The 25,247-nt window shown below is 39.8% G+C and overlaps 1 protein-coding gene across 1 annotated transcript in view; it reads left to right on the top strand.

Moving 5' to 3' along the window:
* Positions 1–25,247, top strand: part of LOC146703641 (corticotropin-releasing hormone receptor 1-like) — a 100,653-nt gene that overhangs the window by 50,624 nt on the left and 24,782 nt on the right. Inside the window, exons 6-9 of the mRNA XM_085466957.1 lie at positions 8,840–8,946; positions 19,681–19,801; positions 20,680–20,833; positions 23,811–23,871. Of these exons, the coding sequence (XP_085323083.1) occupies positions 8,840–8,946; positions 19,681–19,801; positions 20,680–20,833; positions 23,811–23,871 (443 nt within the window). The remainder of the gene's footprint in view (positions 1–8,839; positions 8,947–19,680; positions 19,802–20,679; positions 20,834–23,810; positions 23,872–25,247) is intronic.

The following is a 25,247-nucleotide window of genomic DNA, read 5'->3' as shown; positions in this document are numbered from 1 at the left end:
AAGCAGGACAAAAATGCAGCTTTCAGTCTAAAAGTCCCAGACTGGACTCGGTGTCACCGGGAAGCGTTGAGATTTGAAAAATCTACCTCTCGGATTAATATTCACCTGTGAACATTTCTCAACTACCTTAAGTTTTGCTTTTAAAAGTATTAATTGTAATAATTATAATTAATATATGTTCATTCTTAATTAATACAGCCTCACAAAATCCCCATTTTCTTGGTTGCCATGAATGAAGACCCTCAAACAAAATATCCGTCTTATTAAAATACACAAAAACAGAATAAAACCAGCAGACACACAGCTTTTTGTTTTTTTGAAAGCAGAGTTGTGAAGACATGCTTTCGTGTAATTAGGTTGGCAGTTAGTCATTTGTACTTTATAGATCTGTGAGGATGAGAAAACAGAGTTTGGAGCGAGACCCTTCATTTACTGCCTTTTTTTTTTCCACGGACTGACTGATCCATCGATCCCTTCAGGAGATGGATATAGAGCGTCTCACCTTTTACAAATATGTGTCTCAGTTTTTCTTCCACCAGGTATCAGCAGCGCTGTGATTGACATCAGAGGAGAGAGGGGGGACGTGAAGTAGCTTCCCTTTAAAGTTCAGGCTGTATTGAACCGGATATTCAGCGGTTCCACTGGGAGAAGAAACTGAGTGGATCAAAGGCTTATTAGAAAGTTTGTTTGAGGAAAAGAAGAATCCTCATTTCCTTTTGGGTCTTCCTCGAGGTTATTTTCTCAAATATAAGTGTCTTTGTTGTTTCTTATAAGGAGAGTGAGTCAGGTTTGGTTTTATGGCCCACACATTTTGTGAGACCCGAGGCTACTGGTGGTGGTGGGTGGGTCTTATATTATCTTCTTGCCATCCACCCCCTCCTCTCCTTTCAGGCTCAACTCGGTTCTCTCGTATCCATTTGAAAAACCTCCCATTTTCTTGATTTATACCTAGAAGTGTTAGCCTGCTCTACAGAAGTGCCTGTTGCAGAACTGATTCACGCATGTTTTTTATATCTATACACAAATGTCCATACACTGCATGCAGTAGAAATCAATGCACTCTTTGGTTATATGCGGTTAGACCTTTGGAAGAGATCTTTGTATTTTGCTCATTCACACTGAACGCATCATTGAATAGTGCGTGGAGCCCGAGGATGACAGCTTTAACAAAAGCTAACTGGAGTCAACAAACCGCAGTCAGATAAATGAAAGCACGTTGGAGGTGTGGTTTAAAGCTTCCTCTGATTTGTAAAAATACTCAGGGCTTTTCAGTCTGACGCATCTTCTTGAAAAAAGAGCTCTGAGGAGATTTGCATAAACCCAAAAAGTACCGTTAGAGATTTAGTCCAGCAGTTACTCTTCATAGAAGTTGACTTTAAAAGTTACTAAAGCCTTAAATGATTCACAGGACCTGGTTAACATGAGGTGACTGTAGACATAAATATCACAACTGCCTGCTGGAGTCTGAACACTTCTATCACGCTGCTGCCTGGGGAGATGTTATGTGGGCTAGTGCAGCTAGAGATGAGCTCTATGGGGAGAACGCAGCACCGTGACGCAGTGTAAGAAGGTCCTTCATACATCGTGAACTCGTCATGTACATGGTGAAGCACGGCGGTGGTGGCACCAGGATTTTGGCTGATTCATGGAGGGTGAAATTCATTTGCAAATTTTAACAAATTGTTTTGAAACACAGTGTCCAGGTTCTCAACAATGACACCGCTGGACTACATACTTAATGTCAATGTGGATGATGATCTTGGGGACTGTTAGTTATTGCCAATAGTTTGGAGATTTGTAGTTTGTTTTACCTTTAATGCTTTTAATTATTTTACAATATTATTAGATTTATATTAAAATTGATTTGCCCCACTCTAGTTATGACTTTTATTCAGTGGGGATGCAGAAAATGCATAAATGTTTCTGTGGTTGTTGCTAATCTGTTGCTAACTCTGTTTTATCCTGCTGGAAATGTAGTTAATAGAACACAGATTAGAAAAATGAAAACTGACAGTCAGTAATTTGTCTCTCTGTCACTGGTAACATTAATTTAAACTGAAATGATTTTCACATCGCCTTCATCAGAGTCAAACCTGAACATACTGAACATTTGAGTAGATTTTTTTTTTGCCAGGATTACTTTTTGGCTTTATTTGCAGTACCAACATTATATTTTTGCCTTTTTTATAGCTTTCTTATAAATCGACCCATTTTTTGTAGCACATTGAAATTATGTATCCAGTGTCTCTTGAAGAGCCTGATTGTGGATTTAGGATTTATTCAACCAGCTAATTCAAAGAAAACCTGGCTATGCTGAGCTGGCTATGTAGTGCACTGTTGTAGTGTAGTTGTGTTTGAATCACACTGTTTGCATTCTCTCCATTCCCTGCTCCACCTGGTGTTGACACCATCCGTAATTAGCGATCACATGGTTGGATCACCAGTGTGGAGTTGACTGCCCAACTCTACACTGACTCCAAAATTACCAAAGAAAATCCAACTTTTGGAGCAGTCCAGACCAAACCAAGGCTGTACATCCCACTGATGCTTCTGCTGTGTCTCTGTGGGTCATGCTAACTTGGCACTCTCAAACTTTGTTTAGGGGGAAACGATCCATCACACAAATCTGTTTATAACACTCTGATTAGTGCAAAGCTCCTTGCAGCTTTCCTAAAAGTGATCTTTGCACGAATCATTTTAAACATCCTCTGCACCCAAAGCGAAATGCAGATATTTGACACGTTGCATTAGCTGCATTAGTGATGTCCGGCGTGCTTAGCACGCTTGCTTTTTGTGACCTCGTCATTTCCCTGAAAAGGAGGTGGAAAGTGCGAAGTTGGCAGTACACAAAAAGCCACAATAGGCTTATATAATCCAAAATCATCCTTTAACACAACAGCAATACCATGAGCTGACCTCAAAGAGCTGCTCACATCCTGAGAATCTGGCTGAGCTGAAGCGGTTCTCTGAGGACAAGTGGTCCAAAACTCGTCCAGGACATTGTGCAGGTCTACTGGCAACACTTGTCAGAGATAACTGATGCCAGAGTTATTAAATTAAGATATTTAATCCAAGGATTCAACAACTTTTTTTACACCAGATTTGTGAATGTTTAATGTCATGCTCAAAAATTGTGTGTGTGTGTCTTTACTTGTGATTTGGATAAAGATCAGATCACATTTTATGAATAATTAAAGCAGAAAATTCCACACATACTCTTTTCTTGCCGCTAACCGCTCCTGTCGGTAATTACTCATTATTCCTTCTGTCATGTGACCTTTAAAATGTTCCCTTTAAACGATGGGAAACAAAAAGTCTACAGTCCTTTAACCGGTGCGCACGACATCCTGCTGTGAAGGAGGGATTTTTGACATATCTTGGATTTATCTTGGACATATCTCGCACCATCCGGTCCGAGCTCCCTGACCTGCACTCAATCTACAGCAGGCGGTGCCGGACCAAGGCCAGGAAGATCGTGAAGGACCTCAGCCATCCCAACAACAGACTGTTCTCTCTGCTGAGGTCAGGAAAGCGATTCCGCTCCCTGAAGACCAGCACAGAGAGACTGAGGAGGAGCTTCTTCCCGCAGGCGATACGGTCTCTCAATCACACCACCACACAGTACTGACCCACACATATAGTTCTTACACACACACTGGACTTTCTGGACATTGTTTTTGCACAACACTGGTCACTATATTCTTCATTTCCAGTTAATACTTGTACAGCTGCTGTTATTGTGTATATATTTATTTATATTTAGATTTCTTCATACATTCTTATATAGTTCTATATTGTGTATTGTGTATTTTGTTGTACAGTTATTTTATTTTCAACTTTAATTTATATATTTTATCTTATTCTTCCCAGTTAAATTTACCCTTCATTCTAATTTGTGTTGTACAGTTATTTCATTTTTAACCTTAATTTATATTTTATTCCTTCCTAGTTAAATTTACCCTTTTTAATTTTTCATATTTATTTCCTATCTTATTCATAGCCTTTCCTTTTTTTGTTTTCTTTAGGTCACGAGTAGTTGTCCAAGCATTTCACTACATATCGTACTGTGTATGACTGTGTACGTGACAAATAAAATTTGAATTTGAATTTGAATTTGATTTTAACTGGTGTTTTTAATTAGTAATGATTCCTAATTGCATTGCATTCTGTAATTAGAGCACGCAGTGACGCTTTTCATAGCACTGCTGCGCTGTGCAGGCACTCTAACTGATTCAGCCACAGTTCGTAATCAGGTAGACACAGAGCACATGCTCGTTTTCATCATCAATATCGTATCAGGTTTTTTCTGCTTCTATTATTGCTGCATTTGTTTTCTTCCACCGTGAGCATTTTAATGTGAGCGCTCGCATAAAAGGGGGAATTTTACACATGATTGCACATTATTTCACTCGTATTCATCATTTCACACACAAAATAGAGTGGTGCCTACTTTAGTCAGAGGCATTATCAGAGGAAAAGTAAAACATCAAAATCTTATATTTTTTCTTTTCCCTCTTGGAGCGCTCTCGGGGCTGCTGTTTATTTTTAACCTGACAGCTGCACATTAGACTTTAGTAAACTGGATCCATTTAAATATCAAAGGTTACTCTGAGTCCCACAGGCTAATCACACAGATGTGGACATGTTGAACTTTTACTGTAGTGATCTATCACACCAAAAATAAAGACAAAAATCTAGCTTTGCAGTACACCCCACAGCTCTGAGTCGTCTCCTCACAGCCTCCTGTTTTCTCGTAGCCTCGCTTGCTTTTTGATTTCTCTTTGTTTCACATTTTCAGCTGCTTTTGTTTGGAGGCTTTGATTTCCAGGTTTCCAGGTCTTTGGACTTTGTGTAGTTTAGCCACTGAAAGGCTCACTTTTATTTGACTTTTTCTTGCATCTGGGTGCTCTTTTGCATTTCACGACACTTAATTTTTGGTTATTTTGTTCTGCTTTTAGTATGTTTTTATGCCCTTGGAAGTCCTGTGAGCCTTTACATGTGATACTGAGCTATACAAATAAAACTGGAACAAAATCGCTGCACTTTTTGTCCGCCTGTCCCACATACTGAGACAGTGTCCGGCATTTTGACTGGATCTAGTTTATATAAACAAACACGCGAGTCAAACAGGTGTGCTAATAAACCTTAACAGACTGAACAGCAGCTGAAATCTCATTTTTGAGAATATTAAAAAAGAAATACTCAGGAGTGCATTTCAGCCTAAGTGTCCCACACAGTCACAATCTTTGCCCCGTGTTTAGTTTCTTAGGATCTGATGAGGCTGAATGTATTAAACTTCACAAATGAAGGATTTGTTGCCTTATATCTACTGAGATTTACCAAAGGAAGTAATCGGTAACTCAGTTTAAATGGCATTGTTTCAGACTCTGTTTAACAGCTGCACACAAAGAAACAGCAGTTCTGTAACCTGGTTTAATCTGTGAGAATGAACAGCTTCTGTTTAAAGGTAGAAATCTGACTGAAAAAATGTAGCAGGGTTCGATCTGTAGTGAGGACACAGTGAGGACTGTAGTCGTGTGTACTAATGAGATAACTAATGACTAACAAAGGCATTCATGGTGTAACTTTGACTGCAGTGAAAATGAGTGAAACTAGTTTTTAGTTTTTCTAGTTTTATTGGCACAAAGAACATTTCTCTTCATAAAGGACCCGATATGTGGCGGCCAGATAAAATATTAAATCCATGTGACAATGAGTGAAGTAACCGCCGGCAACACAAAGCCTCAACTTCAAGACAGGTTTATTGAAGCGACTGCCAATAAGAGCGTATGGTCCTTTTGACTTAGACCTATGACAAGGTGCTGAATAATATTAGAGAGACACCGAGGCAGCCGAAGCCTGGAAGGTCTGCTAGCAACCAGCCATCAGCCACAAGTACCTAAAATATGTTTTAAAAAATTAATCTCGTTGGATGAATTTATTTTAATTCCTTTTTGCATAAAAATTATTTTAAAAAACCTTCAAATAGAAATAAAATATGTCACTCACTCAAAAAATATTTATCCCAAAAAACTGACTTTTCCATGTACTTTCTTTGCATAAATATAATGTTAAATGTTAAATTTGATGGAATTTGGTCAAATGAAATTTACTTGACTTGTATACAGTTAGTTTAAACCAACTTATTTTCCTTAATTATTAAAAAAACTTCTTTTTTATAAAGTTCATCTGCATTTTACTCAAAATTATTGCTTCATGTTCACGAGGGCAAAGAATCAGTTTTTTCAGTGTGGATAAAGGAAACCCTTTTGATAGTGTGATAAATGGCATCAGTAGAGCCATTTGTCTTTTAAATGTCTCTGTCTCATGAGCGACCAGAGCCAAACAATTCTTATTTGTTCCTTAAAATATGCCAACCTTTAACCGCAGAGGTGGGCGCTCAGAAAAAGAACTCATATGACTTCTTCGCATGGATCATGAGTCTTGTCACCCAGTCCTAGAAATATCCCTCCAAGGATCTATCAGAAAAACATCTTACAAAAAACAATAGAGCAATTTCCAATAAAGCAGCAGAGAGATGGCTGGCTGGCGCTTTTAGTCACAACAACATTTGTCCAGTACAGATTTAGAAGTTGAAGATGAGCTGTTGGACTAAAATATAGTGAATGGGACGCATGACGTTTTTCAGTGTGGATGAGGCAGGGATTAAACATGCCCACGCTTAATCTCGGCGTAGACACCAGTAGCTTACATAAATCCACTTACAGCACAGATTACTGTTGGTAGAGTGGGGGAAATCTGATCACAATGGATTTCTGAGGCACAGATTTGCAGGAAGATGGGTCTGTGTTTGCATGAAATCTTATCACAAGGCCTCATGTGGATTCTCCATATGTGAGCGTGTGCAAAATCAAATGCTTCCCAGTATTCCTGTTTCCTAACCAGGAGTGGATCCAGTGGGGCGGCACAAGCCCCCATGAAATCTGGTTGGCCCTCCTGCAAGGCTCAGGGATTACTAGCCCCTGGACCACATCCTCTGTTTCCATCTCCTGTTGGAAAGTTGGCTCCAGAAAGTATATGCACAATCACTGCTGAGGAGACATAAAACAGCAACAACAGAACAACAAAGAGATGCAGAAATGCCAAAAGGAGGGGTGTAAAATAATAAAGCCACAGTGAGATCACCGGTGCCAGAGAGGCACCAAATGAACACAAATGTGGATAAAATGAACTGCTGAGAGACACAAACACACCAAAGAAATCCACAAAATGACTGTGAAGTGAAAATAATACCACGGAGAGACTCGGAACAGCAAATAACATTTACTAAATGCAAAAGCAATTCAAAACTCCCCCCAAAATGGCACCAAAGATGTGTAACACTTCCACTAAGAGACACACAAGTACCCTGAAATTACATAAATTGAATGCAACTGTATGAGCCAGAGTGCCAGAAGATGGACACACAAGATTAGGGATGACACAAAATGACTGCAAAAGACACCAAAAGAATAAAGGTCTAAAGAACTACACAGAGACACAAAAACAAGCAGAAAATAAAAGAAAATTTAGACAAAACTATGCTAAAGTATCACAAGGATGTGTTAAATAATCCACATGAGCACACAAACAGACCAAAAAGATGTCAGCAAAGAAATGTAAAATTATTTTAAGGTTATTCAAAATGATATGAGAGACACAAACATAAATAGTCGCAATTTAAAAATACATAAATCAGCAACAAATAGATAAATTTCTAAAAAGCCAAGCAAAATGAATATAAAGGGGAAACCGACCCAACAACATACTGAAGGGCAGCTATAAACTTCCACAAAGACACCAAAAAAAGCCAAAAGTGACAAAAACAAGATCAAAAAATAAGATTTTAGAAGAAGAAAAACTAAATGTACAGTACTTAGTAAGTAATTGGAAACTGGCACAAAAGTACCACCAAACAAAGTGCCTAAGATTGGAAAAGCACAATTTCAAAGAAAACTAGAAAGACTGCAGAAGGATTCTCAAATGTTGTGAAATATGGGCTGAGAGTGATGAGTAAACCTTCCACAAAGAGATCCAAAAGTTACATAAAGTTACTCCACAAGTACCACAAAATGATCAAAAATGACTGCAAATGAACAGAAAACAGACAAAAGAGACAAAACAACAATAACGAAAACGATAGGAAAAAAGAGTTATTGCACAAAGGCTGAAGAGAGTCCAAGAATTCACAATGATTTGCAAAACTTGCACAAAAAAACTCACAAACATAAAAAAGTTTGTTTAAGAAATGTGAAAAAGAAAAGCCATAAAGAGATACAAAATCGATACAAAACCACTTCAAAAAGATGCAAACGTACCACAAAGTTATAGACACAAAATGACAAGAAAAAGCTGCACAAATATCTGCACAAAAAGGCCACAAAGAAAAAATGCAAACAGCATAATAAACTTTGCAGTTTTGTTCATTTTTTGTGGCATTTTTGCTGCGGCAACACAGTGAGACCTGTTACATGTTTGTGTTCGTTTAGACTCATTTTTGTCTAAATCCATCCACAGCTGTAGGATATTTAGAGATATTATTCCATATTTGAATATTTACCATTATTTTTGGGGTTCGATTATTGCCAGAAATAGACAGTTTAACAATTAATTATGAACAGCTTTGCATTCAGATTTAAATTGAGCCGTGACAGCCCTGTTGGGAATGCTAACACCCACTCCTGTTTAAAATCACAGCGGGAGTCATCCGTCAAAAATCGAAAAAATTAAAGAGGATTTGTCACCCTTTGAAGTGTCCTGTCTTATCCAGAGAGAAGAAAATAAGAACTATTTCTGTGAATCAAAAGACTCATCCAGTGTTTCTCTTCTTCTTCTGCAGAAAAAAAGCAAGATGCACTACCAAATAGCCGTGATCATAAACTTCCTGGGTCACTGCATCTCCATGGTGGCGCTGCTCATAGCCTTCTTCCTCTTCTTGTGTTTGAGGTAAGTGTTGGTCTCGCTGCCACCAGTCCACTGATAATCCCCGATGTGACAGAGACGTCAGTATTTTCCAGATCCCAGTAGGTTCAAAGCGTCTCTGGTTCTTATTCAAAAACCCATTTGGTCATGGGATGAAACCTCCCCTATCTCAATCCCGCAGATGTAAAAAGGGTTTAGACGCCCGCAAAAACTAGGGCACATTTCACCCCACAATTGGGAATAATAGACCCATCTCAAAACCGGGAGAAAACAGTCTCACGGAGGCCTGCCGGGACAATCGGTGGAGGCGGAAAAGGGTTTCTCTGGCAAACCGAAATAAGCCGTGCATTAACGAGAGAAAGGTCTTAGCACCCTCGACAGCCGGGGCTGTTATCGATCGCCGAGACACCCCCGGGGAGTGAGAAAAGCGTGAAAGGGCACAGAGAGACATAATAAGTAGAAGCTCTACAGGATAGCATTTATGCACAACCTGTGTTTGTGGGCCACAGTGGCATGAATAGAGAGTGGGGGAGGAAGAAGTGTCAGGCAGCTAAAAATGGCAGGAGAAGGAGTTTGGCATTTATTACTTACCTTCTTGACTTTGTAAAGAAATTGAGAACCATTTAAAGGAAAGCTGTTTGATGGAGGGAAACGCCGAGGCTCCTGTGCACTGGTGTGGATCTGGAAGGAAGGAGAGGAGCGCAGGGTAGAGCGAGGCGTAATGTTCATTATAAAATAGTGCAATGAGCAGTTTGGCGTATTTCCTGATAATCTTACTATAAAAGACAGTTTGAAGGGATTCTTTCCACAGAAGCTCACGAGTCTCCCGCTTAATCTAGCAATAATGCAGATTTATGCCGTGGACATGAAGTTTAATAAGTTCTGACTGTTTCCAAGAGCTGCATTCATAATCTCCTGTTATTTATCAGAATAGCACATTCCTCGGGTTTGTGCTGGTTTTGAATTCTTTGTGAAAATATGAATTCGAGCTTCTGCTGAGTTTTTACTTTTATTCCCAACGGTTTGAAATTTAGGTTATTGTTTGGATTTTTTCTCTTTTAGTTGATCTTAGGCTTCATTTCCTGTGACATCACCAGGTTTTGATGGTTATTCTAGCGATCAGTCTCAGTTTTGGATCATGTATTTCAGTTCATGTGTTGGTTTAATTTCTCGCTGTCTCTGTTTGTCCTCCAGGATTCCTTCATCTCTGTCCCCATGTTCAGTTTGTTTTGGGCCGTTTTCTTATCTCACACTTGTTAAGTGTTAGTACCCAGGTCTGTTTCATTCACCTTCGGTTACTTCTTGTTTTACTTTGATAGGGTTTTTATTAGAGATGGCACGATACCACTTTTTTATGTCCGATACCGATACCGATATCATAAATTTGGATATCTGCCGATACCGATATGAATCCGATATAATGTGTTTTAATCAACAAAACTGTTTTTTTAAATATCTTGCTGCATTTTGTATAAGTTCATACTCAAGTTTAAAACAACAACTACACTAAAGCTATTCTGTTATACCTGTATGCAAAAAAAAATATTTCATAGTTCAGCAATACTGATCAATCTAATAAACTTAAACCTACACCATCCTCCCTATTCTGGTATTTTAAAGAGTACTTAGCATAAATATTAAGCAACCTAACTAATAGGGTTCCAACTCCCAGCAACAACAAAAATAAATAAATAAAAAATAGGGAACCACCCCTCACGCTCCACCTCATGATGCTTAATCGACGTAATCAACCTTAATTTGACGCAGTGTGAAAAAAATGCACAGAAATCAATTCTTTTTCAAGAAATATTAAATAGATTCAACATCTTTCTTCAACAAAATTGCAGACTGCACAGATGGTACCTTCCCAAAGGAAAAAGTACTATAGCTTACTAGGGTATATTAGACTTAACAGTTACTATATGCAGTAATGGACTTCTATACATTTTACATCAGATTAAAACTTTGGGTGTAAGATTCAGATAAATATTAAATAATTAAAAGCGAGACATTTTAAATGAGAATAAGAAAGAAAAGTATGTCTTTGTGCCCCCTTTTCCCTGTTAATGCCCTATCGGCCCCCCTGGCTAAACTTTGCTAGATCCGCCCCTGCACAGTTACCAGCGTCAGCTACGTAGAAAAAGATCCTGGAGTAGAAAGTAATATTAAATAAATTCTAACAACAGCTTATCAAGCTTAAACGTGCTGCTGTTGTTCAGCCGCTGGTTTCCTCTTTCTGGTGCAAAGTGGGCCAAAAGCAAACAAGAGACACGGACTCGCGACAGAAAAGCCGATCAGCTGATCATTAAGCAGTTTCATGATTGAAGTAGCAGCCGGAGAGCGAGAGGCAGTCGCTCGTTAAGCTTAACGCAGGAATGCTTTACATTCAGAGATGGACTTACACACTTGCTTTACTTCTCTCGGGGATAACTTTGTCGGAGATGAAATGCCGGGTTGCTAGCGAAGCTCCAAATGCTATCCAGACCACCGACAGGTCCCGCATGCCACAGCCGCTCTATCACGTGATGCATACTGCTCCAACGTGCTAACGTTCTGAGGTGAGTTACGCGTGTTGCAAGTTTTGTGAGGTGCTTTCGTGATATTTAATGGATCGGATTACATTTTTTATTTTTCTCCGATATCCGATCCAGTAATTTAGGTCAGTATCGGACCGATACCGATACGTAATATCGGATCGGTCCATCTCTAGTTTTTATTTCTGCTTCCTGTTTGTCTCCCATCAGTTTTATTTATAAATCCTCAAATATCAGTAACAGTCGCTTCAAGGCGCTTTATATTGTAAGGTAAGGACCCATCAAGATTAGAGAGAAAACAACAACAATCAGACAGCCCCCTATGAGCAGGCACTCAGCGACAGTGGGAAGGAAAAAATCTCTTTTAACAGGAAGGAATCTTAGGCAGAACCAACCTCAGGGAAGGGCGGCCATGTGCACAACCGAAAGAGCGGACCAAAGACACGCTGTGAAAAAGAGCCAGAGATTAATAATCCCTGATGATTAAATGCAGGGAGCTGTATAAACACAGCCAGCAGCAACATAACTAAGGGAGGATTCAGGGACACCTGATCCAGCCCTGACTATATGCTTTATCAAAAAGGAAGGTTTTAAGCCCAATGTCAAAAGAAGACAGGGTGTTTGTCTCCTGAATCCAAACTGGGAGCTGGTTCCAGAGAAGAGGGGCCTGAAATCTGGAGGCTCCAAAGAACCAGAAGTAAACCAGCACTTTAAAGTGCTTTATTGTTGTCATGTGGTGCTTTGAGGTCATTAAGATAAGATGGGGCCTGATTAAAACCTTGTATGTGAGTTAAATTAGCTTCTTAATCTAACAGGGAGCCAATGAAGAGGAGCCAGCATGGGAGAAATATGCTCTGTCCTTCTAGTCCCTGTCATTCTCTTCACTTGTCTCATTACCCTCCTGCTGGTCCTTCCCTAATCAGCCCTCTTTGATTATCCCATCTTCCACTTCAGGCTTCCTCAAAAGTGTCTGTTATGTTTGGTTATGCTCCCTGTGCATTACCCTCCATGAGTGCCTGAATTTGATTTGGCTTTGTTTGACATTTTAGACTTCTGGAATTTGTTCAGTCCTAAGTGAAAGCCATGGGTAGTGTAGTGTAATAATCCACACAGTAAACTGTTTGATTACTAATGTCTGTTAATAAATGATTATCTTTGGATTTTGAGCTGTTGGTAAGACAAAAGAAGGAATTTTACTTATTCTGCTTAATGGGGACAAGTATGTGGCATGAACTATGCTACACACCACAGCATCTGCAGTGCCCATCCCTAGCTGAGCTTTTACAACACAGGAGTCAATAAGCAACATAATCCGTGGAATAAATATACACATTAAGAAAGACTAATCTCAGAGCACAGCTGGGATATAGATCAGCGGGACAGCACAGGACGCAAGCTGCAGCATAATAAGGCCCCATTTAACAAGGCTGCACATTATTCATGACTGATCCCAATTTAAAAACAGCAAACAGGAAACTGTGTGTCCCGAAATGAGGATTTACATAATGCTGCCTTTCAATTTCCAGTAGATGTTACTGAGCCCAGAGCTTTCAGAAGAACCAGGAGGTCTCTGAGCACCTGATGAGCCTGATTATCTGAACTTTACATATTTAATTTATTAAGAACAATTTTCAATTCAGTACAATTCAATGTTATTTATACAGCACCAAATCACAGCAACGGTCACCTCAAGGCTCTTTATATTGTAAGGTAGACCCTACAATAATACCTACAAAGAAAAACCCAACAATCATATGACCCTCTATGAGCAAGCACTTTGGCGACAGTGGGAAGGAAAAACTCCCTTTTAACAGGAAGAAACCTCTGGCAGAACCAGGCTCAGGGAGGGGCGGGGCCATCTGCTGCGACCAGTTGGGGTGAGAGAAGGAAGACAGGATAAAGACATGCTGTGGAAGAGAGACAGAGATTAATAACAGATATGATTCAATGCAGAGAGTCTATTAACACATAGTGAGTGAGAAACAATCCGTTTGTCATTAGTTAAACCTTGTTCGTACCAGGTTAGACTCCCTTTTGTCAGTTGCTGCAAATCCATGATGAGAATCTCATGTTCCACCACAGCCCAGCCATGATCCATTCCACTGAGATTGGTGATTGTGGAGGCCATCTGAATACATTAAACCCATTGTCCTGTTCAAGAAACCACCAACAACATTCAAATTCAAGCTTTGACGCTACCATCTGAATGCTGCAGCAGTGTTGCATGATGGAACGCTCAGACCAGCCCGTGCCATGTTCAGGGTCACTTAAATAACCGTTATTCCCAGTTCTGATGCTTAACTTAGCCTTCAGCGGGTCGTCGTGACCCTGTCTGCTTATCTAAATGCATTGAGTTACTGCCTTATGATTACCTGAGTAGTTCCACCAATCACTTAAAACATACACAGTTTGTTTGTTTGTTTGTTTTGTTTATTTTTAGCTGACAAACAAGGATCAGGCTGAAGTCATTAAGTAATCTGAACGAATGGAATATTTCTATCCAATTAAAATGAATGCACTTTTTCTGTGTACCTGAAAGCGAGGTGCCTTCAGGTACGTTCAAATGGACCTTGGGATAATTAGTTGACTGCAGTTTTAAATGAGGTTGTCTGTCGCCTTGAACCCTAACACAAGAACGCCAGCAGCATGAAGAAGTATCAATTAATGTGTTCAATTAACCACCACCACCCGAAGGCCTCTGTCTTTAACAGATAACAGATAGTGCCTGGTCTCGTTTTTATTAAAGACACAAGCAGTTTAAGTAACGCTACACAAGCTTTAGTAGACCACAAATCAAACCATTTTAAATGAAAGCAAGCAAAACAAAAAAGCCAAAACACAACAAAGTCTAATAAATCTTAAGAGCATGTAGCAAAAATTTGGGGTAATCTTCCTCCTAAACACTCAGTCGTTCCTTTCCATCATTTATCCTGTGCTACAAACTTGCAGAGCGTACTGTTGGTGTTACTGTGATTAAGGTGGATGGAGTATTTGTTCCTGTTGTTTCTGTAGACAAAGGTCCAATAACCTCACTGTTTCTCAAATATCTGTTCCAGTGACTGGAAAATAGGAAGAGGCGAGTGTTACTGAGGAGTGTTTCTGAAGTTAAAGATGTTTTTCCGAGCAGAAATGTCAACAGCAGCTGTGGGTTGTCCAACTTTAAACTTAACAAGCAGCATGAATGGGACAAAGCAGTGACAGGAAATTGGAAGAAACGCTGCTTAATTGGCCATCATTTTAAAATGTTTGGTGCTGACCAGCACATCCAAGTATCAGGTTGTGCAGCTGATCGCTATGCAGATGGACGAGTGCAGCATTGTAGTGGATTATTTCGTGGCACAAAACACACTTTTGCACCTAATTTGGAAAAAATGTGATAAAATATGAAGAGCAAATGGTAAAAAAAAAATACAGTCATTTTAATATTTCATACACTGTAGTACCATCAGGTGGTAAAGTTGTACAGAGGTATTGACCTATCAGTCGAAACGACCACATTCCCTAATAATTCACAACTAAAGAGCAAACGTGCTCGTTGGAGCAGGCCTCAAGTGGCCATTAGAGGAACTGCAGTTTGCATACTTTGATGTTGCCTTCATTTTACAGCCTTTGAAGTTGCTGCTTATTGTGAACATCTGACCTAAATTTAACTATTAAGTGAAGACTTATGAGATCTATACTGTAATCATAATGTTCTTTAATCTGGAGCAAAAACCGGGGAGTGAGTTGGAAAACAAATAAATAATAAGGCCTGCAGGAAAGCAGTCATTGTGTTTTGCACCTAACAGCAAATAGAAAATGTAATTTGTGTTTATGTTTCAAAGGCAAAGAAGTAAAAGTCCTGCACCAGCAATAAAAGTCAGGAGGAAGAGAAGTTGGCTTTCAGATTCTCCATCAGAAAGCAGCAGCTGGATGCCAAAATCCTGAAGTTACAGCAGGTCGTACCTCCTCATACTTCATTTCCTTTTACGTGACAAAGAACACCTCCATTTCTCCCCTTCCTGGACACATTTACGCACTGATCCCTGGCAATAAAACCCCTGTTATCACACAGCATATGGCACCTCTTCAACAGAAAACATTCAGCTCCCTGATTTTAGCCGGTTGACTTGTTTATATAAAAAAGCATGTGTTCATGTGAGTCTCAACAAACGTGACACGTCTTGCTCAAGGACCATTTGAGAGGAGTCAGTAAATAACCATCCCTGCGACGAGTGAACATCCAGCTCTACCTGCTGAGCAGCTGCTGCCCCACTTTGGTTGATGCCTATAAATACTCAGCTGTAAAAACTGTCATTTCAGTTCAGTTATTCATCCAAAACTGACCCAGAATCAGAAAGTGGAACTCATTCAGCCTCCTAAATGTTGTATCAGGTTTCTAAGAGTTATAGCTGTCACTGGTGGCGCATGTAACAGCATCATAAACCGGGTGTTTCTTATTGAAATGCACCTCAGGATTCGCACGTTTTCCCTACATGCGCGGACAAATCTATAACACCGACTCCTCGAGTTGATCTGACTGCAGTGAATCTTAGCCCAGCAGTGGAGCTCCTCACTGCAGACTGTGAGTGTGCTACATGGCATAATACTTACAGTGAAAAGCTTGCTGTGCAATAATTCAGGTTAAAAAAAAAAAAAATAGGCCACCCGGGCCACTTGGATTACCAGGGATCCATCTTCTTACTGTTCACACTGTCAAAACTGTGAACTGTGAACGCTGAGAAGCAAAGTTAAGTTTTGTGCTCCAAATATATCTGGAAGAAACTCTCAGAGAAAGCCAGAAATCGAAACTGTCCTCATTTAAGAGAGGGGCACAGCAGCGGCAAAGTCAGCAAATCTTCTAAAATGTCATCGTGATCTTACCTGCATACCAAACAGTGTCTGCAGCAGAATTACTGGGAACACAGTGGCCATGCTGAGCATAAATCCAGCACCATCTGAGCTGAGACCACATTTCTATTTTCAGCAGAAGACTGAACATCATTTCCTCTGGAGAATCTTTATTTTTCCTGGTGTGTCAAATGGATTATTACATCTGCCAAGAGGGTTATGTTCTTGTCGTCTGTCAGTCTCTCCCCCTGTTTGCAGGATTTGGGAAAACTACCCGGCAAACATTTTGACGTTGAGTACCTGCCAGATGACCATCTTTTCTCAACGTCTAGCCTCGGTGGAAAAGTAGTTCCAAAATGAAAATTGGGCCGACATCAGCGACAGAACGTCAATGACATAATGTCCGGGACAAAAAATGTGTACGATAAATGTTTTATTTAATCCTTTTATCAATAAATGGAGAAAGAACGTTAAACAAAGCTTTAAAAAATCATGTTAGGACAGCTGCCATGATAGCAACTCAAACTGGCACCCTCTGAGACCATTTCCTGTCAACAGAAAAGGAGGACACTGTGATTGGTCAAGGAGCCAATTCCTTTGTAGTGTTGACTGGTTATAACTTCATATTAGTAGCACTGTCACTGGCGTTTTATATTAAGATACTCAAAATCAATTGGACAAACTAACATGAATGTGAATCCTTTGCAGTGTCTGACTGTCTGAAGTCTAGCCTGTGATAAAATGCTGTTTCCTCCCTTGAGATGCTTTGCCTGCAGCTACCTTCAGTTGCTGCTTGTTTGTGGGTTCTCTTCCCTCTGTGCCTTCTGCTCTGTTTGGCTGAGATCAGGTAACTGATGTGTCCGTTGAAGAATGTCCCATTTCTTTTCCTTGGGTTGCTTTTGCAGTTTGCTTTGGATCTATTTGCACTGTGAAGGGTTGTCTGATCTAAGCAGAGAGTACAGCCCTGTGTACTTCACAATTCATTCCACTGCTTCTATCAGCAGTCATATCATCAATAAATACTAGTGACCCAGTTCTGCTGGCAGCCGTGCACGCCCATACGATGCCCTCCATGATGTGGTGTGCTTCAGATTAGGAACTGTTTCTCTCCTCGTGTCGGGAAATGCATGGAGATGAGACCTAAATGCAAACTGCAGAGTCAGACTAGAAGAAAACAAAAAGTGAATCTTTACTGTGGCCGACGTCCAAAAACACAGAAGAAACCAGCAGGGAACACCCTAGGAACTTCACAGGGCTGAAACACAGCGTGACACAACTAAAAACACAGGCTATAAATACACATGAAACAGGAGGGAAACTAAACACAGCTGAATATGATCAAGGTAAACAACAGACAGGAGGTAAAACCAGAGACAATAAATGGGAGAATGTGATTAGCAAATTAAAGCTGAATGCGAGTAAACTGAATGAACGGAGGGAGACACTGAGAGATCAAACTAGCTAAAATATATACATATAAATGTAATAATCAAGCTAAGAACAAGCTAAGAACAAAGAAATCTTAATGAAGGAGAACCTAAAAGTCCAGAAACACCTTCTCATTTTTTCCCATCATTCTTCACCTTGTTTCATTTATATATTTATTTTTCCATAACTCTTCAGGCTCTTCTAGATGTTTTCCATTCAAAGTCTAATCTGACCTTCCTGATCTTCAGTGTAACCAGTGGTTTGCACCTTGTTCTGAAACCTCAGTAAACCTCAGTTCAGTCAAATAGTTCTGTCTAAATGCACTTCAGGTGTCGTCTGTGGCCTTTCGGGCCTTTCGGTGTTCCTCATTTTTAAGAATGCACCAGGTTTGTTGATTTGGCAGGTCCTAAGGTTTCTGCTCTGTCTCTAATAGGTTTATTTTGTGATCTCAGGCTAATGATGGAAACCTTTTTGTCCTTCATACTAAGAGTTACTTGGTTCAAGACTTGGAATCAACTCGAGCTCATTCATCTGCTTAATTTCTTACAAAATAACAACGGGAACAAGACTCAGACATGTAGCTGCTCATCAGCCGACTGATCCATTACTGTCTAAAATATGGGACTGTGTATAAAAATGGCAGTAATTTCTAAACAGAACTTGAATCACATCTTGGTTGTTTGATTTAAAATCTATTGTGGTGGCGTACAGATGCAAAGCTACAAATTTGAGTCTGCGGTTGTCGTATGATTCTGGACCTGTATGTTCAGTATCACATGAATAAAAACCCAGATCAAGTAAGATTGTAATATAAAATAATAACATTTTAAAAATTTGTGAGATTAGAAGAAAAGAAAAACAAATTTACTGTGCCTTTAACAAAGACTTGTTTGCAGGAGCATGTAGCCATTCTCTTAATTAGGTCCCATCAGGCCACACTGCCCCCACAGACAGCATGCCGAGGGCAGTGAGGTGCTTGCTGTGCTCCTGGCGTGGTGGCAACATTATAACATGATGTGGGGAAATTATCTTCTCATTTGTGGAACAACGGGATTTAAAAAACACAAAGTTATTTGATTTTTATCATCTCAAGGCTGCTTTTAAAACCTTATTTAAAATGACATTGTAATTAATCCAAACGGTGTTCAAGCTTTTTGAAGCCTGCTATGTTACTAATGGGGTAGAGCGTCTTCAGAGAGAAATAAAAAACATGATACAATTTGTACAACGTGCAATATAATAAATAAGTAAATACAATGCTGCTGGAAAATGCTGCTCATGCATCTGCTCAGTCAGCACAAAGCCAGTGAAAGTGACACCTATTAAGAATTAATGCATGCTGAAAAATAAATCACGTCACTCATGCTTGGCAGAAGAGGAAGCGGCCTTCGCCGGCTGATAATGCCGTCAGCTGGTGACAGCGAACGTGGCCGTCACTGCAGCGAGCGAGGATGGTTTGCTCAGTCCGTGCAGTCGTATGTTTCTATTTTCAAGCGCCCGCTCTGAGGCACTTGGGCAGATTTTAATTGTATCCCCGAGTGAATTTATTTACCGCATTTAAAAAAAGAAAAAAAACATCAGGCTTTCAGGGCATTACACAAACAAAAGAGTAGAGCGGGAATTAAGTCTTACTTCTTATTATATAAGTGAGGATTGATGGGAAATGTTCCTTTTGAGGCTACATCAACTCGTTATTCTTATCTATCAGCTTCATTTTCTGTGTTTCCGATATTATAATTTGTAATGTTGGAGTCACACTGTAACTGTCAAAAATAGACTCAAACTCAGCAGGAGGAGATAATTAAATCAGATATTTCCTGCCAGCTTTCACATGTTTGCTTTTAAACTACATATATTTTTTTTTATCTTTCTTCTCAGAATTAAATTAAGCTCGTGACCTAACAACAAGAGAAATGTTGGAAAAGCAGCATCAGCAGTTGAGTTTTCCCTACTTCTGTTCTCACAGGAGCATCCGCTGCCTGAGAAACATCATCCACTGGAACCTCATAACCGCCTTCATCCTGAGGAACGCCACCTGGTTCATCGTCCAAATGACCATGAGCCCCGAGGTGCACGAGAGCAACGTGGTATGAGCCCATTTATGTGAGGTTTAATACAAAAAACCCCTAAACTTTGGTTTTAAAGTAAAGGAGATTTTTAACAGTATTTTTAATGCCTTAAAAACAAAATGAGATGAGCCAAATATATTTATTGGGTGAAATGTTCCTTCAGCGCCAGAACTCTCTAGCTTAGTTTGACTTAATCCCATAAACAGTCCTGCTGATGGAAGAAGAACATATGTATTAATCCAGGTGTGAAACTAATGCCGGTAGACCTCTGTGTGTCAGCCTGTGTAGGAAAATTATGTTTTTACTCTTTTTATTCAATTCAGTTGAGTCCAATCTCACTGATACATCACCAACAACAAGCACTACAACAGTCACCTGTTATATTGTCGGGTAAAGGTCCTACGATATTAGAGAGAAAACCCCACCAACAACAATCAAACGACCCTGTGAACAAGCACTTGGTGACACCAGGAAGGAAAAACTCCCTTTTAACAGGAAGAAGCCTCTGGCAGAACCAGGCTGGACCATGTAAATAATGGATATAAAGTCTATATGTTACAGTTAGATTGAAATATTTTTGTTTACTGAATTAAATTATTTGTTGGACATAACAAAAAAGAAACAAATTAATTCATTAAGGTATAAAAGTATGTCTTCCATAATAAGTTTAAGCTTGATTAGTTTAAATTGTTCTCAGAATGTAGAAATATTTACATTTTTGCCTTTAATTTGTCAGGTGAAAGTAAGACTAGAACAAGAGCAAGTACGAAGCCATGGATAACAGCTTGTAGATATGGCAGTTTTTAGAAGTATTATCAGTTTGTCTTGGCTGAATTTAATTCAGTAACTACACATTTAAGTCTGCTTAAATGCAGATAATTGTTTTCATTTTGCAGATATGGTGTCGCCTTGTAACCGCCTCCTTCAACTATTTCCACTCCACCAACTTCTTTTGGATGTTTGGAGAGGGCTGCTACCTCCACACCGCCATCGTCCTCACCTACTCCACCGACAAGCTCCGCAAGTGGATGTTCATCTGCATCGGCTGGTGTAAGCAGCCTTACTGCTTTTATCTTGAATTATCTGCAAAACACTTCTACAGTTATCAGTTAATATTTAACAAGGACATTTTGGGAAAATGGGAAACATTTACCAAAATTCTCTCTGATTAAATTGGCTCATAGTTACCAGATCAGTTCAGTAGATTTTTGGACCACTAAGAGTCTTTTTTTCTTTGCTTAAATAACCACTTAATGACAAATCTAAGAGCTTTTTAACAAATCTTATCTACTTACCAAACTAAGCCTAATCATCATTGACTAAAAACAAGTTACAATAAATCAGGACGGTGCAGCAGCTTGTAAATGGCTTAAAAGGTGATGGTGGTGTAAAATCCAGTTTTAAAGGGCTGCATTGCAGGCTCAGTGTCGTACTCCAGTCATCTGACGCACACAAAAATATATGAAAACCGCTTTTTTTACTAGTTCAGGCATATTAAAATATGTATAAACAGACAAAGCAAGGGAAAAACAAACAAATATCTGACCCCAGCTGACGCACGCAAGGATGCAAATATGATGAAACTCTGAAAGAACTAATACATTCACACACCATCAAGTGGCATTTTATTAGCAGTACATCAGTACTGGATTGAAGCCACACTCATGCATACTTTGAGAAAGATGGAGCGGAATTTTTTACAAAGCAAACCAACTGGTTTAATAACAGCAGTTTAGATAAATCTCATTAAGTGGAACATCAAACACTTCTTAATAGAGTGATAGAAAGGCTTAATACAAGTGTAACTAACAAAATTGTAGCAGTTCAAAATAAAACAGCAAAAGAAACCTGATGTAACCCTACTTATGGTTTATTAGCAAGAATGACCAAATTCCCACTAGGCCAGTATCAGATAATCTAGGACTGACAGGAGCCCAAGGTATAAGCATCAATAAGGAAGGACCACACCAAGGTAAACAGTGCACAGCTTGTTATATTTGACACAGCAGCTGCAAATAAATGTACTTGAAACAATAAAATACAAAATAGTTCCCCCCTAAAAATAACAAACTAAATAAAAGTGTGCGCATACAGCTTTCTCTGAGTCAAATGTATGAATGAATAATGTTGGATAACTGATGGATGTTTGGGGCTGTTCAGTTTGTTTAACTGTTGTCCTACCACACGCCGGTGAAGGAAGCTTCAATGGGAACGAAGCTCTGCCTTCAATAAAACCTCAGCAAATCCTACCCACTTTTGGGTTCCACTTAACTGGAACTGTGGAATCACTGCTCCTCGATGGAGGTTTGCTTCAGACTGCGTTCGTCTGTCCAGTCATCCTTTGACCAGATAACAAGAAACCTGACGTTGAACAGGGTGAAATTCGGAACAACCAAAAAAGCTGCAGCAGACTCCGTTGCAACTCCTAGCGATTCGGCTTCGGTAACATTAGTATGCCGAGCACATGGCACTGTATGAACAGGAATGAAAAGGCAACAAATCATCTGATTTGTTCACTTCTTCCTTTAACCCAAAAAAAGAAATGACTAAATCGTTTACATCATACACCCAAAAATTACTTTCTACTGCTCTTTTTTTCTAGCTGGGCTACACCGACATCATGACAATACAGATAAAAGATGGTGGCTAGCTTGGTTTGAGAGCCTGTATAACCTCTAAAGGTTCATCTAGCTTATTCTTCCACTGTCAGAGCTAACGCACAGAAAGACACAACCATTCAGTTAGAATCACCAATTAACCTATCCACAATAACTGCATGTCTGTACTGTTCGAGGATGGTGGAGTACCCTGCACACAAAGTCAAACCCAGGACCTTGTTGCTGTGAGGCAACAGTAAAGTAGTTTTTCCAGCATTAAACTAACCTCTTCTGGTCCTAATTTAAAACTTAAAGTCAAGAAAGTAGGTTTAATTTTCCTACTAATCTCTCAGAAAGAATTCCCAAAATGTCAAGCTAAGGACACTAAATGCTTTAGGGTTAGATTCACTTTGACTAATGGGAGTGTGTTGGCCCAGTCACACAGGCCTACAAATATATCGAAACTCCGCCAACCTGCCGGCCACTAGAAAAAAAGCCTGTAGGCCCGTGTGACTAAAACCTTATCAAAGAGATATCTCAGAGTCCAACTATGAACTTCAGAGCTGTGAGTTTCATCTCAAAAGACGTAGCTGAACATCAGATGCTATTTTATCAAACAGCAGGAGGCAGTTGACTTGATGGAGATCTCAGGATTTTGTGCGGCAGCTGGAAAATGCCTTGGTGTGCAGTTCACTGTCAGCCTGTTTCACATTGTCAAACTAAACTTTGAGTTGTTGAGATTAGGTGTATTGTCTAGCTGGATTACATTTCCCTCCGGGGATGATGTGAAGGCTCGGTGTGAAGGACAGACCGCAGCACATTTCATCAAAATAAATAAGGTCAGATTTTCTGTGCTTCGCTATATGTTGGATCACTGGCTTCGGGAGGACATCATTGCTTTCCACAAGTCAGGAGGTGGACAAGAGGAGAACACTGCAAGAAAAATGTAATTTATCAAGTAATCTGGAGCTGTGAGGGGAGAATTTCCTGCTGATGACAGTAAATTTCCCGCAGCGTGGAAATATTCCAGAGATTTGACTTAAATGTGTGACTCGTTGGCTCGTAGGGTCTTGACGCTCCTGTTAGTATCATTTAAAAGTGAGTGATGGCTGTTTTTTCTGCTTTATTAAGCTTTTATAAGTCGGTAAATCATGAGATCACGCCGCATTATCGTCAGCCAGAGTCCAGCTTTTTATTCATTCACAAAGAAACATTCAGATGGTGACAAGTCTTGGCTTGCATCTGTGGATCACGGCACACAGACAACAATTGCTCCTGACAGAGCTTGGCAGTCACTGGTGCTGTGCTTTAAAAAAAAAAGAAAAGGATTTCATATTCCAGCATGAAATCCCTGGAGTGATATTTTGTGATTTGAATAGCAGAGAAAGATGAAAGAACCACCTGTCATTTTGTGTTTTTTTGCCTTACAGGTATACCATTCCCGATAATCGTGGCGTGGGCCATCGGGAAGCTCTACTACGACAATGAGAAGTAAGCCTCTTTTCAAGATATTCAACAAGGAACTTTTTATTCTATCCGGGTAATAAAAGGACAAGGGCAAAGCGTTACATTAGGGAGATGAATGTCTATTAATAATCAGCCGTAATCACATTTGCATTGTACAATATTCTTAATTACACTCTAGCCCTGCCAGCATTTCATTGGGAGTGCTTGCTCTCTTTTCACACCTATTAGTGAGGTGAAAATTGATTCGGCAATTTAGAAACGGGCGCTGAATAACTGGAAAAGTCGGTTGATACGCTAGATTTCTCTAATTGTCACCAAATGCAATTAAAAGGCCAAAACCAGATTCTCCAAAGTCCTAAATCTGACTCCCCTGTGCTTCTGAGCTCTGCTGTGGTCCAGAAACTGTTAAAAACTGTGAGTGACATATTCCTTCATTACCACGAGCATACGCTGTAGTTTATTTTGATTCCGTCCCCCCACACAAACCATCCTGCTGCCAGAAATATAAAAATCGCTAGAGCAGTGAATGCATCGGAATCAATTTAATGGCCAAGTCTGATGACACATTCAAGAAATTTGGTTCCAGCTCCCATCAGCAGCAGAGAAAGTGTCTGCAGAGGGAAACGTACACAAAGATAAGTAAAAAGTATACGCAACTGCATTAATGAGATTTTCCTGACAGCGAGTTGTCTATCGAAACATTAAGACTGCACAGACAGCTCATTTACACAGCTCATTTAAACCGAATAAAGTTTTATCCCACTGACCAGTGCAAGACCGTGGGTGTGATTGAACAGTCAAATATTCACATCATTTCTATGTTTTACAGAAAGCAGTGTTTCCCTCAGAAGTGATATTTGGGTTCCAAGGACCTCGTTAGCTTGCTTGGCACCATATTAGTGTTACTTAACACTTCCCAGTAAATGATGCAGTCAGGCTGAAGGTTGTTGACGTCTCCGGTCTAGCTGATGTCTTGAAACTGACTGTGAAGAATGAACGCAGACTTCAGAGGCACTCTTGATGAAACAGAAGACAAGCTGTTTATTTGGATGATAAAAACTCCAACGTGAATCCAAAACAGACCCAAAACAAAGTCCAAGATACAAAGTAATAACATCCAGGCAGCACAGCACATTACAACTAGGTCTAAGTGAAACACGAGGTACATATACACACAGACGAACGCGCTGTGTGCTGATGAGGAGTGGAAACAGCTGGGGACCAAGAAACAGGTGAAGCTAATCAATGGTAACAAAAAGACAGAGGTCAAGAGACTACCGAGATAAAGCAGGAAGTGTTTTCACACAGAAGCACACATAAACTTGACACAGAAAGATCCAAGACTAGAAAGGTTACAAAAAACTCTACAAGCTTGCCTTAAACAGAAAACTAATGTAAAA

The sequence above is a fragment of the Copadichromis virginalis genome, linkage group LG8, assembly GCF_057382275.1.
Source record: "Copadichromis virginalis isolate Kocher_CV1m ecotype Utaka linkage group LG8, C_Virginalis_male_GT1.1, whole genome shotgun sequence".
Taxonomy (NCBI): domain Eukaryota; kingdom Metazoa; phylum Chordata; class Actinopteri; order Cichliformes; family Cichlidae; genus Copadichromis; species Copadichromis virginalis.
The sequence above is the reverse complement of the archived record's forward strand: the minus strand, read 5'-3'. Positions and strand labels throughout refer to the sequence as shown.